This window comes from Phycodurus eques, chromosome 15, assembly GCF_024500275.1.
Source record: "Phycodurus eques isolate BA_2022a chromosome 15, UOR_Pequ_1.1, whole genome shotgun sequence".
Lineage (NCBI taxonomy): Eukaryota > Metazoa > Chordata > Actinopteri > Syngnathiformes > Syngnathidae > Phycodurus > Phycodurus eques.
Genome location: NC_084539.1, coordinates 13,837,528 through 13,853,101, shown reverse-complemented (window position 1 = coordinate 13,853,101; position 15,574 = coordinate 13,837,528). Strand labels below are relative to the sequence as shown.

Genomic DNA, 15,574 nt, shown 5'->3' with positions numbered 1-15,574 from the left:
CTATTGTACTCAGTATTTGTGATACTGTATCTGAAGCAATTCATGGGCTGGCACGGTTTTTTTTTGGTTACTTGAAGTATGCTGTCATCTAGTGTCGAAAGTTTATATTAGACGCAATTCCCATTCAGTATTTCTGAATCTCAAAACGCAAACGTTCAAAGTATTTGCGTGGTAATGACGTGCAGGTTGGTGAGCACCGCAACGCAGTTGCGTGTACTGTCTACGGCGCAATTGTGCGCATGCGCAAGATGCGGGAGGCGCAGGTCCAATGTTTACGTTTTTAATATGTTCATGCTGCCCGGATGAAATGAAATGGGACTGGAGAGCTAATTTACAGTCAAAGTCATCTATCACCGCCTTAACTCTGCAGGTAAATTACCGTAAGGCAGGTCCAAGTATTATTCGGTGGAATACAGCCGGTGTAACAGAACGAAACATAGTGACACCGTACAAGGTTAGGATAATCTTAGCCGCTAGCTAGCTGTCGTTTAGTAAACAAATATAACGGTGCCGCCTATTGCTTTACTATTAACTAACTAACTACTATTACTTGCTGTTTCATCCAGTAAAAGGTCGACAGCAATGACACTGGCGTAAACGACTATTTATTTTGTCCGACGTCACACCGCTCGCCTCATGACTATTAAGTATGGAAATTAGTTTTCCCTTGCAATGCAAATAGAAAAAGTGTGGATGAACATGTTTAGTTGGTGGAGGATTATTTTGACGTTAATACAACAGAGGGGTTGAAAACAGTCAGTGGTAAAGCGGCAGGGGTTGGACAAACTACAAGAGATGGCAAAAGTACTAACACTCTTATCAGAAGAAGTATAAATGTCCATCCATCCATTTTCTTTACCGCTTATCCTCACTATAATTGTGTTAAAAAGAGCCGGTAAAAGTATAAGTACGGATTCAACTCCCGTACTTAAAAGTAAGAAGTACATACTCTAAAATATATATGTAAGTACAAAAGTAACAGTTTAAAAGTTTTAAAATGCAACGAGCCTATTTTCACAAATTAGTTTAAAATGTAGGAAGTAAGAAAAGATTTAATCACAAAATTAAATACCCAAGTAAAGTACATATACCTGAAAAGTTTACTTAAGGAGCAGAAATATAAAATATAAAAAAAAAATATATATATATATATAAATACATTGTTACTTCCCACCACTGCTAACTACTGTACAGTGTACAACTCACTGGACCAATATTTAGTTACTTTGCACAATCTAATGATATCTACGGAGCCCCCCTAGTCCCAAAGTATGAGAAAAATTTAATTCATTGATAATCTGTTCCCTCAATTTAGTAATCCGTTCCCTCAATTTAGTAAACTGGGAACAGATTATCAATGAATAAAATTTTTCTCATACCTTGGCACCATGGGGGCACTGTAGATATCTAATACACGGGCTGTTTAAAAAAAGTGCACTTCCTTAGATTATATGCCCAGTTTTGATCAACACTGTCAGGGAGGTAGTTAGTTTAATAATACTATAATTTATATTTGCCAGTGTGTGAATCGCTGACCAAAAACAACTTTGTCTTTACTCCATGGTACAACTATTAATAATTATCTAATTTATGAAATGTCCGGAGTCACACATTCCCTCCTCAAGCCACTGGGTTTTCTTGAATATTACAGAGTCAGTCACCTTGAAGCAGTCCACCCAGAGACGACACAATGGGGAACACAAGCAGCGAGAGGGCTGCGATGGGCCACGGGGAGAAGGCCCAGAGGAGGGATAGCAGGGGCACCAAGGATGGCGAAAGACCCAAAATTCTTATGGACAGCCCTGAAGATGCAGATATTTTTCACGGCGAAGACATGAAAGTAGGTCATACAGTACGTCATACCACTTCATCAGGGACATAAATTATATAGACTCAAGTTTGGAGGTTGCAAGACCTGTTAGTTCCTTCCTTTAGTATACATAGACATTTGGAGAAATTCTATGCTTGCTTTGTGGGAAGAGTTATGGTATGACTCTTTTCTGATCCAGATGACAGAGTAAGGTCTTTTAAGTCACGTTTGGATGCGTTTGGGGTAGAAGACCAATAAAAAAAATTTCCACATTTTTCACTGACCCAGTACTTTCGTCCATATGAAGGTGTATCTCAATAAACTACAAATCAGTTGTACACTGACCTACAATTGACCCGACTTGTGAGTTTTTGAGATACAAGCCATCGCTCCGCCATTGTTTTTGCTTAGATTTACGAGCAAAAATTTGAGATACGAATGCTAGATGGTGGCCGTGAACGCAACTCAACTCACTTCACAAGTAGCGGCATACTGGGAGATAGTGATCAATTCTTCAAAAACGAGGCCCCAAGCTCTGTATTGTCACTCACAGTTGAAGATTGTTGACAAACTAAACATAAAATAAAGAGCATTACACGTTGTGAGTTTAAAATGACCACATTCTGTGGGGCCAATTATACATTACTCGTGCACTCACTGTAGTAGTCTCGCCACGCTGCACTATTTGCATATCTGTTGTTGACCAATACTGGCACTCATGCCAGAATAGCATCTGCTCCATTTGCACACTGATAGAGGAGTATCTGCAACATTTGCACAATCAACATTGTCCCAGATTATCGCACTACTCGCTTGAAGTCTCGGCGCCCTTTGCACAATGGTCATTGCACCGGACTATTGCAATATTAGTCTTTCGAACTACTAAGTGCAGGACTTTTTGCACAATTGTCACAAAAAAATTAATAAATGTACCGGCATTACCAGATAACCAGCAACCCTTTATTGCTCAGTGACTGTTTTTTGTCAATGTCTTTATGTCTCAAAAGTGTTCTCTGTCAATTGACTGTCTGATGTCGTACTAGAGCGGCTCCAACTACCGGAGACAAATTCCTTGTGTGTTTTTTGGAAATACTTGGCAAATAAAGATGATTCTGATAACTTTGCCTCGCTTAATGCTAACGCACAACGTAAAATGCCATAGATGGGCGAACTGCCATCAATGGCACTGAATGAGTGTATTTTTTTGCTGGCTGGTGGCCAAGGTGCACAAACCAGGAGACGCAAAAATAATTCATCATGATCATCATCTTTACATTTTATTTAATTGTATAATAATTTGTGGGAAGTGGCTCGAATGGATTAATGGCATTTCAATTAATTTTATTGGGGAAATATAATTTGAGGCACGGTGGGCGACTGGTTAGAGCGTCTGCCTCACAGTTCTGAGGAGCGGGGTTCAATCCCCGGCCCCGCCTGTGTGGAGTTTGCATGTTCTCCCCGTGCCTGCGTGGGTTTTCTCCGGGCACTCTGGTTTCCTCCTGCATCCCAAAAACATGCATGGTAGGTTAATTGACAACTCTGAATTGCCCGTAGGTGTGAATGTGAGTGCGAATGGTTGTTTGTTTGTATGTGCCCTACGATTGGCTGGCAACCAGTTCAGGGTGTACCCCGCCTCCTGCCCGATGATAGCTGGGATAGGCTCCAGCACGCCCGCGACCCTAGTGAGGAGAAGCAGCTCTGAAAATGGATGGATGGAAATATAATTTGAGATACAGTAACCCTAACTCTTGAGGTACAAGTAAGGCAACGAGAACAGTCCAGTTGCCATCGATTCAATGCCCTGTAAATGAAATGACCTGGATGAATAAGAATATTCACAAGCTTGAACTCCAAGTATTTTGAGGTCCTGGAATGAATTCAATTGAAAAAGTGAAACTCGTAGATTCACTACATACAGAGTGATATAGTTCATGATTTAATTTTGTAATTTTGATGATTACAGCTTGCAGATAACGAAAATCTTATCTGCAAAGTTTACTTTCACAAGAAATGACAACAGTACATAAGGACAATTCAACATTGTTAATTTAGCAATTAGGTTGGAATTGGCCTTCTGGAAAGTATTTTCTGTGTTGAATGTATCTATATAATATTTGACATTCCATTTTTCAAAAGAACTACTGAAATTCAGGAATTGGACTTTTCTCCAATATTCAAACACTCTAGATCGAGATGCTCCTGGAGTGTATTAGCTATTTGTAGCCATTAAATGCCGTAGTAGCTCATGAGTAAATGACTTACTGTGGCTTTCTGCTCACTTCAGGCTCCGTTAGAAAAAGAAGAGTTCCTTGCATGGAGGCAAGATTTAGAAGTGGAAGACAAAGACCCAACTTTAGACCGACCAACTGTCTTTCGCTGGAAAGGCCATGGCAAAGAGGTCTACCTCTCTGGATCCTTCAACAACTGGTCCAATAAGATTCCCCTCATTCGAAGGTGAGGAGAGTGGCTGTCATTTGGAGTATGTGTTTAAGGTGTCTCTCTGTTTTGATTTATTTTTTTTCTCATTTTTTGTTGATGCCCTTGTTACCTGTCAAAGTCAAAACACCTTTGTGACCATTGTGGAGCTACCCGAAGGGGAACATCAGTACAAGTTTTACGTAGACGGGCAGTGGACTCATGACCCAGCTGAGGTGTATAAGTAGTATATAAGTATTGTAAGTTTTCCCCACTCCTTTTTCTTGACTTATTTTTTTCCCCCCGTGATAGCCTGTTGTAACCAGTCAGCTGGGCACAGTCAATAACATCATCCAGGTGAAGAAAACAGACTTTGAGGTGTTTGACGCTCTCATGGTGGACTCGCAAAAGTGTTCAGACATGTCAGGTGAGTTTTAACAAATCGTGTTCCATTGAGTCCAGGGGAAATACTGGGACAGAGATGGCCTTCCTTATTAACCTGTCCAGTCTCCACTTGCCGCACCAGCAGACAACTCTCTGAAAAATGTCTGTTGCCATTCTTCAGTCATAGAATTTTCTCAGGAGGGGCACTTGTATGCAAAGGACCTGAGCCTCCTCAACAGAAACTGTATAGTCTGCTAAGGAGGACGAACAGGGGTGAAAGAGGGGCAGGGTGTCAATGAAGACTCCAGAGGTAAAGTTTCAAATCGTTTAGCTGTTGCTGCTCCACCATAGCTGGAGTGTGTTTGTTTGTGGCCTGAGTTACTCGTTAGCCTGTTCAAGACTTGTCTGCTATTTCTTTACTGCGGCTGAACCTCCATCTTTAACTTCTCGTCGCTTTCCCCCATTCTGATTTTCCTTCTCAGCTCCTCCTTGTTACCTGACTTTAAGGCCCGTTTCTTCGCCTTAAAAATAGTCCTTCATATCAGGTTTAATCCAGGGCTTGTTATTTGTGAGGAAAACACTTCATCCCACGCAGTCGTCTGAAAGCAGTCAGATGTCTTCTGGTTTTCACATGCAATCCAATGTACAAGGAATAAAGCAAGCTGACATCTAATTGAAGTTTGTAAATAATAGCTTTGTAACCTTTAAATCATTTGACAACCAAAACATATACACGATTGCCAAAATTTAAGGAGATAACATTTTTAACCAAGTTGATATCTGGAATGCTGTTATATATGCCAAAATGTCAACACATTCCAAACAAAACAATAACTTTTGTTGTACACATAAAGCATTCTACTGTAATTTGAGACTATTTGAGATGTTGTGATCTGTTTTATTATTCCACACATTCTGCCCCTCCTCTTCCTTTAGACCTCTCCAGCTCTCCCCCTGGGCCGTATCACCAGGATGCGTATGTTCCAAAGCAAGAGGAAAAGTTCAAGTCTCCACCCATACTTCCTCCTCATCTGCTCCAGGTCATCCTCAATAAAGACACTGGAATATCTGTAAGTAGTCATAGTGCAAGTCAATCAGATTAGATGACGCAATTCAATCAGTCGATTCAGTTGAATCGTAGGCAAATGTTTTATAATTACGGTATATATTTTCACTAACACCAATGAAGAAGTTTTGGTTTATTCCAAAAGTAATTCCATAGTATGCAATAATAAAATATAATAAAACTTTATTACCCCGCCTCTCAACAAAGTCAGCTGAGATAGGCTCCATGACCCTAATGAGGATAAGCACTATAGAAAATGGATGGGTAGATTTGACATATTCTCTTTAAAGTGGTACATGATTGTTGGATTTATCTTGCCCAACATTATAAAAAATAGACACAAAAGGAATGAAGACGCTGGTTTCTTTTTCTCATGAGGAGGGCGCATGGGAGATTGTTCAGATTACAGCCTCTCAACACGCTCTAAACAATCTCTCCCGTCGCTCCTGCATTTATTTGAAAATAGGGAGGTTTCTAAGTTTACAAGACATAACGTACTAAGCTACAAGACACAACACACTAAGGGTAAGGTTTCAAGGTGAAAACATGGCACCTGCCACGTCCCGGCCACGTCCTTCTCTCAGATGATTCCTGCTGAGTCATCTTCTTGAAGGCGAGACATCTTTCTTTCTAAACATTGTCCATAATACTAATGCAAGCTAAGCAAATAAATGATAACTTCTACAATATATCTAACAATGATCAACTTTGCATATTCCAAAATTCCCAAGATAAACATCTGATATTTCCATAAATAGAACTGTTTAACCCCTTTCATCCCTAGTTGTACACCACAATTACAAAGGTCTCGCTAGAATAGTGCCTCGTAAGTCGAGTTAAAGATTGTTAGAAAAAGAAATTACTAGTGCAATGATTTACCATTAAAATTATTGTTTTTGTTCCTAGTGTGATCCTGCACTCCTGCCAGAACCAAACCATGTCATGCTCAACCACCTCTACGCTCTCTCCATTAAGGTATGGTCTACTTCCTGTGGTGACCAGTGGGAAAGGCTTTTATTGTCTGTGTTTTCACCAGAAACCAAGAGCATTGCCTTGAACTAATACAGCTGATCTGTTGATCTGTGGAATGCCAACGATGATAACAAGGCTGCAATCGGGAGAAGCTGAAGGAGAGATAATGCTCTTTTCTCTCAGCATGACCGGAAAAATAAACTAAACACCCATGCCAAGATAGACACACAAACAGTGGGTTAAATACGGGGAAAAGGGGGAGTGAAAGCACACACTTGTGCCATGCTCGCACCTTCCCAGCTGAGTTATACTTAGTACTGTACTTTCCATATCAACAGACAGCTGCTCAGACAGGCACTTTTTCCACTTGGATATGGCTGTACCAGAACGTGTGTGCATTTTCTTCAAAGCAACACAGGTGTTTGATCACAGATATACAACTGTGTGCTTGGTAAAATGCTGAATTATAACGAATGAGGTGAATGAAACAAGGTCTACATGTCTGTCTGTGTCTTTGAGGCTCTTTGATGTTGTTTTGTTTTTATTTTTTAATGTTGTTGCATGTTTGTTTTCTAATGTGATTTGATTACATTGCAACAGGCAAGAATGATGTCCACCTGCACAATCTGTGAGATATAGAAAATGTACCTAAGTCTTTTTTTGTTCTTTTGATTGAGACAGTCATGGAGATACTAATTTAATAAAGTGCTTATTACTTTGAATGGAGTTAGCGGTGGCGGAGAACTGTATTCTATTGTACTCAGAGTGGGTTCAAATACTTTGATGAGAGATGAAAATAATAACAACTGAATTACTGAATTAGATTTTAGGGGTTAGGGTTTATACATATAATTTTATACATATAATACATACGAGTTATAAATGTACAAGAAAAACCTGTTCTCTATCACCATGCAGCAATTGTGGCATTTTTACATTGAGTGAGCTCTTAGACTTGCATAGATGAGGCTGAATAACCATGATTGTATGCGTTATCCATTCCCATAGTTTTGCAAAATCTTAAAAATAATTAATTGCAATTATTACCCTACCACTGACATCCTGTGGGTAACATTTTATACATAAAGCACACCTAAGTACTATTTTGTATCACAGCTACTGATTGAATGATACATATTTTTTTCTATTACAGGATGGCGTGATGGTGCTAAGCGCGACACATCGCTACAAGAAGAAGTACGTCACTACCTTACTTTATAAACCCATCTGACGGAAGACCTTGCCAGTATTAACTGTGAACCAATGTGAAGTTAAGTAGCAATACTAGTTCACCGAAGGAAGGATAAACCTATCTCCTGTTTAAACTATAGTATATTGAGAAAAGAAATTGCTATCTTTTTTAATACATTAATTTGTTAACTCCGTTGACTTAAGGAGTCTTGTATACAAGATTACTTGAGCAAAATGGTATGAACAAAATGATGAAACCTGCGATTCATATGACGTTCTGGATTAGTTGTGTAGAAACACTTTATAGGACAGTGTTGTCAAAGTATCCATGTAAACATGTTGTGAGATTGAGTCACTTGACTTTGCACAAACCTTTTAACCTTTAGTATGGATCATTACTATTTCATATGAATAATTATTGTTGATAACACGTACCACTTAAATTATGTCTGCTTTTTAAGCATATAATGCCACATTCTCAATGCTTTCCACCCAACAAAAACAAAAAACAAAAAAAAAAACACTCAGCTACCCTGACAACAAACCTTTTTTTTAATAGCCTTTATCGTTGCATAAAAAACCCGAGGACGATATAGTAATATTAGACAGACTAATTAACACCATTGTTGTGTGATGTCAGATTATTGCATCTGTGATGTCGGGGTACATAAATGTTTTGAGTCTACACTCTGCATTTAAGATGCATTCCAATGCACTTTTCCGAGTGGGCGGTTACAAATTTGTGACTTCCCAGAATGTAGCAATCGGGATGTTGAAGGTCATTACATGTTACATGTAATCAAAACAAACATAAACCTGTTGAACATGAGGCCCATTTTACCCCCCCAGAAATCTTAATGTATTGTCTGGAGAACAGAAAGACTGTGATGTCGAAGTCATTGAAGGCAACAATGCCCTGTGGTAGTTGTCTACTGTTATAATTCCTTTTTCCACTTTATCTGGTGTAATGTGACGGTCACCCAGCACACTTTATTATGAAATATATTATGTTTTATTTATTTTATTTAGGTTGCCAATGTGATTAGTTAGTTATTTTACATAGCACTGACATTTGTATTATTTTGCATGGCAATGACCAACATCAAATGTAGAATGTGTGTATTGTGAAGTCATGAGAATTCTGTCGAAATTTAATGCATTGTAATTAGGAGAAAACATGTTTTGGTTTTGCCATTTTGCCCCAATGCCCTTGAAATGTTGGCAATATATGGCATTTTTTTGAAATAGTTTTTTTTTTTCCTTCTCCAACAGTGTTGCTTTTGTCTTCTGACCAGGCCAGCTGATTGGACAAGTAGTCAATATAAGCTGTTCTGGTCGATTAAATGATGTCTCAGATAAATTCTTATTATTTATGGTAAAGTTTAATTTTCAAAGTTAGTAAAGTTTCATTTTCAAAGTTTCACATCCCAAAAACATGCATAAATTGGAGACTATAAATTGCCCGTAGGTGTGACTCTGAGTGCAAATGGGTGTTTGTTTGTATGTGCCCTGCGATTGGCTGGTACCCCGCCTCCTGCCCGATGACAGCTGGGATAGGCTCCAGCACGCCTGCGACCCGAGTGAGGAAAAGCGGCTCAGAAAATGGATGGAAGGATGGAAATATGATCATGATTAGAAAGCATCTGATTTGTGAATCATTATCATAAATGTGATCATTTTACTTATGGTTATTTATTTACATATTTATTTGTGTTCTACTCTCTGGGCCATTAAGCAATCATTCTAATGATTCATTAGAATATAAGATTCAAATTTGTTCTGTACAATTCAAATTGTTGCAGAGTTTTTGAACCCTGCTTCCATTGTCACGCCTTTGATTAAAGATTAACATATCAAATGTACCTAGCTTCATTTTTTTCCCCCTTCGAGCTTACACTCTTATTTTACAAGGTAATGTTCACGTGTGTCTTTTTAACATTTCAATATACAGCTTGTTCCATAAGTATATTTAAATTACTTCATGTCTAAAATATGTATTTTCTTTTGGACCAGTTTACCTGCACTATAAAATGTTATGGGATATTATTATTAGGGTATTTTTATAGTACTGATCCTAAGTTCCACAAACTGGAGCTCAATGCATGTTTATGTTTTCAAGAGCTATATAGACAGGCCTTCTGAAAAAAACTATAGTTTACAACAAACTTGGTATCAACAAACTCTTATGTTAGCGCATCTGGCTAGCGCATAACTCAGGCATTTCAGTGCCTTGTTTTTTTTTTCAGGCACTCCAGCTTCCTCCTGAATTCCAAAAAAAACTTGCATGTTAGGTTAATTGATGACTCCAAATTTCCTGTAAGTGTGAGTATTTTTTTGTCTATATGTGATTTGCTGGCGACCAGACCAAGGTGTACCTCACCTCATGCCCAACGTCAGCTGGGATAGTCTCCAGCTCACAAGTGGTAGAATGGATGGATGGGGAGCATCAAGCAGTAAATACGCCTTACAACTGCCGTACAGTAGTGTTTTGAATATCTGCATTCATACAAATTTGAATGCAGAAATTGCTATAGTCATCTTTTTATTTTAAAAACAAAGAATGTCATCTGTAATCAGGATTTTAGATACTTTATCCTGTGAGGTAAATTAACTATGTCTTTAAATATTAATAATGCTTGTGTGCTGGATATCCAGGGGGAAACAAATTATTTTATTGAACCTCCACTCAGGGCATAAGTTGTAATCAGTTTATAGTGTTTTTCTTATTCAAATCCAGGCAAAAAATGAAATGGAATAATAAAAAAACAAAGCCTATTTTCATTGCTAACCTCCTGTGTATGTATGTACATACATACGTATTTAATGTGTGTACATACATTAAATTCAGCCTCAAGTTGATATTTTACTCTCATTCAGGAAATAATGATGGAAGATGACACCTTGCCCTCACTGTCTCAGACTAGACTATATACCCAATTATAGAAACATATTGTTTAAAACGTGAGCATAAATAGATCCAGGTCTTGCATTTAATCCATCTGTTTTGTTTAGGGGCTATGCCGAACTCTTTGTGTACTACATGAGTCTTTCTTTGTGTTTCAGCCAAAAAATTGTATTAACATTTTTGAAAAAACAGATAAAGTAGATGAGAGAATCTCCTATGAATCTCCTATAACTCAATGAATGCTTGATGTGTTATCTTGTAAAATAGTGAAGCCAATGAAAATGATATGAACAAACTGTTTGCCTAACTGCTGTAATGATGCAAAAATACGATATATTTGCAGGCAGTTGCCTTGATGTTCATAGTTCTGTTTCAACAGGATTGCCTCATACTCTCATAGTTTCTGACCTGTTTGTGAGATTTTGTTGTGTACACACACACATGCCAGCAATTCCAAACATCGCTGTTGACCAGCTGAATTCCAGACAGAACGTGAAGCACATTTAAATAAGTTCTTATGGTTCCCACGGTGTGAGAGTCAGGATCACCCCATCCATATGTTGAACTCATTGTGCATTGTGAGGCGTGCGACCCTGTGCAGTATGAACAGCTGACGTTGCAGATACCAAGGTCCCTGACTATATAAAGAGGGTCTGATGGGAGAGTGATAGCAACTCAGCCACTAACCTTTAGGATCGCAGGATGAACGCCCTCAATACTCTGCTTCTCTTGGCTTTTAGCCTCTCTGTTGGTAAGTCGCTGCGTGACTGCACTATGCTTTGTGATTTAATCCTGTATATCAATGAGGACACGGTGGCCAAGCTTGTTCGTACATGTTTCGCCCTACAGCTCAATCCCTGAATTACAAGTCTCTCAGCCAGTTCAGAAAAATGATCTTGTGCCTGATGCCTGATAGCTGGCCTGTCTTTGACTACATCGACTATGGCTGCTACTGTGGAAAGGGTGGCTCCGGCACACCTGTGGACGAGCTAGATAGGTTAGAATCTTATTTCTCCTTCAATTTCGGACCACAACCAATCTGTATAGTCTGCATTACATTGTCTTTGACCTTTGCAGGTGCTGCTACGTGCATGACCAGTGTTATAATGACGCTGTGCAGCATCCCGATTGTTGGCTCATCTTTGACAACCCTTACACAGAATACTATCACTACAGCTGTGATAAGGACCAGAAGAAGGTCACCTGTAGCAGTGAGTAGAGAAACATAACTAGAGTTCCACTTTTACCTCATATTTTAATGTTATTGACCTAATACTGATCACTGCTGGTAGAAGCTTGTTATTGTTTAATCATGAAATTACTGAAATGGAAAATAATCTATTTTCTATTTTAAATCTATTTTCTTTTTAGACAAAAATGATGAATGTGAGATGTTCATCTGTGAGTGTGACAGAAAAACCGCAGAATGTTTTACCCGGTCAACATGGAACCCTGAGCACGAGCACCTACCCAGCCACATGTGCAACTGAAGACCCCAGCAAACTTGATCCAACCGATGTCTCCACATGCAGCAACCAAAATTTGCTGCAGTGTAACTGGAATATTTGGAACAGTACATTACTATCAGTAAGCATCCATCATGATTGTGTACTGTATTGTTTATACAACAGCCCTTGCCTCAATTCAAATGTTTCCATTAAAAATGTTGTCGTACATGATTATAAATGATATTGATGGCATTTATTGAACAGTTGCACTTCGAAATAGTGTTGAAAATCATCAGACTTTAAATGTCTGCATCATAAGAAGGATTTACCTGCAAAGTAAATTAAAGCAATTTATTCAATCTTTGAACTGACTTTATTTGCATTTTAGAGAGATATTTTGAGTTCAATTTAATGGAGTGATCACTCAAGAAGACAACATTTATTTGGATATTGGCAATTCAAAAGAATCATAGTCGAATAACTTTTTCAATCTAATGAAATCCACTATAATTGCTTTATAGTGTGTTTTTTAATCATGTTTGTAATGTGCAGTGGGCAAAATATTAAAGATTGTATGATGCAAATCAGTTCTACTCCCTCCGATACAAATTACAATCATAGATATGGCAATGCCTGTCTCATAATCAAAACTTGGCATAACTGTCTTTGCAAAGCCAGAATTGCTGATACATACAAAGAAGAGGGGAAGCAATTGGATTTTCCCCCCTCATGTACTAGAGTAGTGTATGTTTATGAAAAAAAAGTGATTTTGCATGGGAAACTACATATTTTTACAAGCATAAACGTACTGTTGGGAAACTTACACTTTAGTACAAGTTTCACAAACAATGAAACGGTTGTTTCGTCAAAAGATCATCGTCATCATTATCATCATCATCGCCATCATCTGTATGAAGAGTTAATGTAATAGTGTAAATGTTTACGTCTGTTTCTGAGAAAGAACTACATGAACCTTTGTTGGGTTTGTCAGGTCATCAAACAGAAGTGTTTTTATATATATATATGACACAATCTAGTATGTATTGTAGTTTTCTAGAAAGATACAGCGGTTTCTGGTTACAAACTATTTCTAAGTTCATGTGAAAACCTAAATGTGTTTCGCAAGCAAAATAGTTTTTGTTATAATATCAAAACTGTTGCTACTAGTGATTGTGATTGACTTTACTATGGATGTTGGCAGGAAAAACACATTACTGACTCTTCCGAGCTTGATAATTAGATGTGGAGCTTTAGGTTGTATTCTATAACTTTAACATGTGCATCCCACTCATGTAAAAAGAAACGCAGCTGGCTTTATTTATGTGAGGAAGACAAAGAAGTCCAACAGACAGGTGATTAAGAATGATCCCGACAGATCACTGTGGCTGCTACACAATCTCGCAATGACTCCACCCTTGCATGTAGCAACAGGCCTGCGCATTTTTAAAAAAATGAAATGCTGGCCCCAATTCCAGCAATACAACACAGACTCTGAAGGCGAAAAGTGTCCATTATTTTACTTTTAATATACCAGTGGTCTAGTTAAGGGGTAGATATCTGGTATGTATCATATCACCTTTTACATTTGCAGTATGAGCATACCTCTACTTTTTGGGCTTTAAAATACCAATTTTAAACGTATTTATTCTGACGTGCATTCTAAATTGCTTACAGTATGTACGTACATTATGTAAAGAAACTGTTCTGTAATTATCCCTGTGGGATAGATTATTGTAAATTGTACAGTGAAAGATAAAGACTTAAATTTTGGCAATACGGATATATGACAAACTTTCTCAATTGTTCACTGCAGATTTAAGGAGTGCCTGCAACAAGTTCACCCATGCAGATGTTTTGTGTCACATTGCCCAAGAGCTTCCTTTAGTTACCAGACTTATCCTGTCAGGAATGCATGATGCATCACATGAAACAGACACCAAGAAAATTAATCTTAACAACCTTACGTCTACGTTTGTGTGAAAGAGCATCATGTGCAAAAAGGGCAGTCATTTTCTTTTCTGTGTTGGGAGAAAATGATTTGCTGTATGTACCGTAATTTCTCGTGTACAATGCGCATTCCCCCCCCCAAAAAATGTCAAAAGTTAATAGTGCGCATTATACATAGGTATAGGGGAAAATGGAAAACACCTTTACATTTTATAAATGTATTCCGCCATCTAGAGGTTATGAAAAAGCTGTACACTTACATTCCAAAATGCTACCGCCACCTAGAGGTTATGAGAAAGGTGTGCACTTTCATTCTAATATGCCACCGCCACCTAGTGGTTATGAAAAAGGTGTAGCCTACACTTTCATTCCAATATGACAGAATACGTATGACTGACTGCATATACGTACGGTTGTGCTCATAAGTTTACGTACCCTGGCAGAATTTGTGAATTTATCTTATTTTTATTTATTTTTTAAATATGACTGATGACTGAACAACAACCATCATTAATTTCTTATGGTTATGTTTAGTTTAATGACCATGCTTTTCTGAAATGCTTGACTGTTTAATTTGAATCCCATTAAAATAAAATTAAATGTGTTTCAGCTGGTCCTTCATGTTTTCTTTAAAGAATTGTACCCATCTTACAAATTCTGCCTGGGTAATCAAACATATGAGCACAACTGTGTGTTTTCTAATTTACTAAGTAAAAGTAGGGCTGTGAATTTCAAAATAAGAGCAAGTAGGTAGTAGTATGTGTTCAAATAAAGTGCTTAACTTCAGAATAATTTGTTGAAAAAAACTAACTAAATAGAGATAATACTTCATGTTTTGATCATAGGGGTAGAAGTAAAGTCATGCATTGTAAAAATGCATTATACATCGGTAGAAGGGTTTTCCAGAGTTTTGAGGTCAACTTTGGGGGTGCGCATTATACAGGAGAAATTATAGAAATTATACTTTATACTTAATACTTAATACTTTCTCTTACACAAGTCTCATGTTGTCCCTTTCCCTGGAGGGCCCCTTTAATCGGTTTAAAACATCTAATGTATTATTAGGTAAAGTAATTAAAGAAGATAACTGGCCAGAAGGGATTAGAAAAACTTAAAAATTAATCAATCAATTTATCAAAAAAAAATGATTTTAAGTTAGCCCCCTTTGTACAACCTTACATTGTGTCTTTGCCATCATACATGTTTGAGTTTTGTTTATCTATATATTTCAGTCTGATTTTCAGAAGTAACTTTACTTCATCACCCTCAGGCCACATGTGTAATTCCCCTTTTATTGAATTTGTGTTGCTTTTTCCAGAAAATGACTTTCCTTTGACCTGTTAGTTGTTAAAATGGATTTAAAATTAAGGGTTATTGCGGCAACTGTTGCTTTTCAAGTGGACTGGGATTGGATCAGATGCATTCCAGAAGAGGTG

The 15,574-nt window shown here is 37.8% G+C and overlaps 2 protein-coding genes across 2 annotated transcripts; both read left to right on the top strand.

Moving 5' to 3' along the window:
• The first annotated feature begins 247 nt into the window (after positions 1 to 247).
• On the top strand, positions 248 to 9,696 carry prkab1a (protein kinase, AMP-activated, beta 1 non-catalytic subunit, a). Its single transcript, XM_061699145.1, has 8 exons — positions 248 to 370; positions 1,652 to 1,840; positions 4,095 to 4,264; positions 4,368 to 4,461; positions 4,538 to 4,652; positions 5,546 to 5,679; positions 6,582 to 6,650; positions 7,801 to 9,696. Exons 2-8 carry the CDS (start codon positions 1,691 to 1,693, stop codon positions 7,876 to 7,878), a joined length of 810 nt encoding a protein of 269 aa, XP_061555129.1. The 5' UTR covers positions 248 to 370; positions 1,652 to 1,690; the 3' UTR covers positions 7,879 to 9,696.
• Positions 9,697 to 11,421: 1,725 nt separating this feature from the next.
• Positions 11,422 to 12,515, top strand: LOC133413892 (phospholipase A2, minor isoenzyme-like). Its single transcript, XM_061698806.1, has 4 exons — positions 11,422 to 11,494; positions 11,593 to 11,740; positions 11,821 to 11,954; positions 12,115 to 12,515. Exons 1-4 carry the CDS (start codon positions 11,446 to 11,448, stop codon positions 12,231 to 12,233), a joined length of 450 nt encoding a protein of 149 aa, XP_061554790.1. The 5' UTR covers positions 11,422 to 11,445; the 3' UTR covers positions 12,234 to 12,515.
• Positions 12,516 to 15,574: the final 3,059 nt, after the last annotated feature.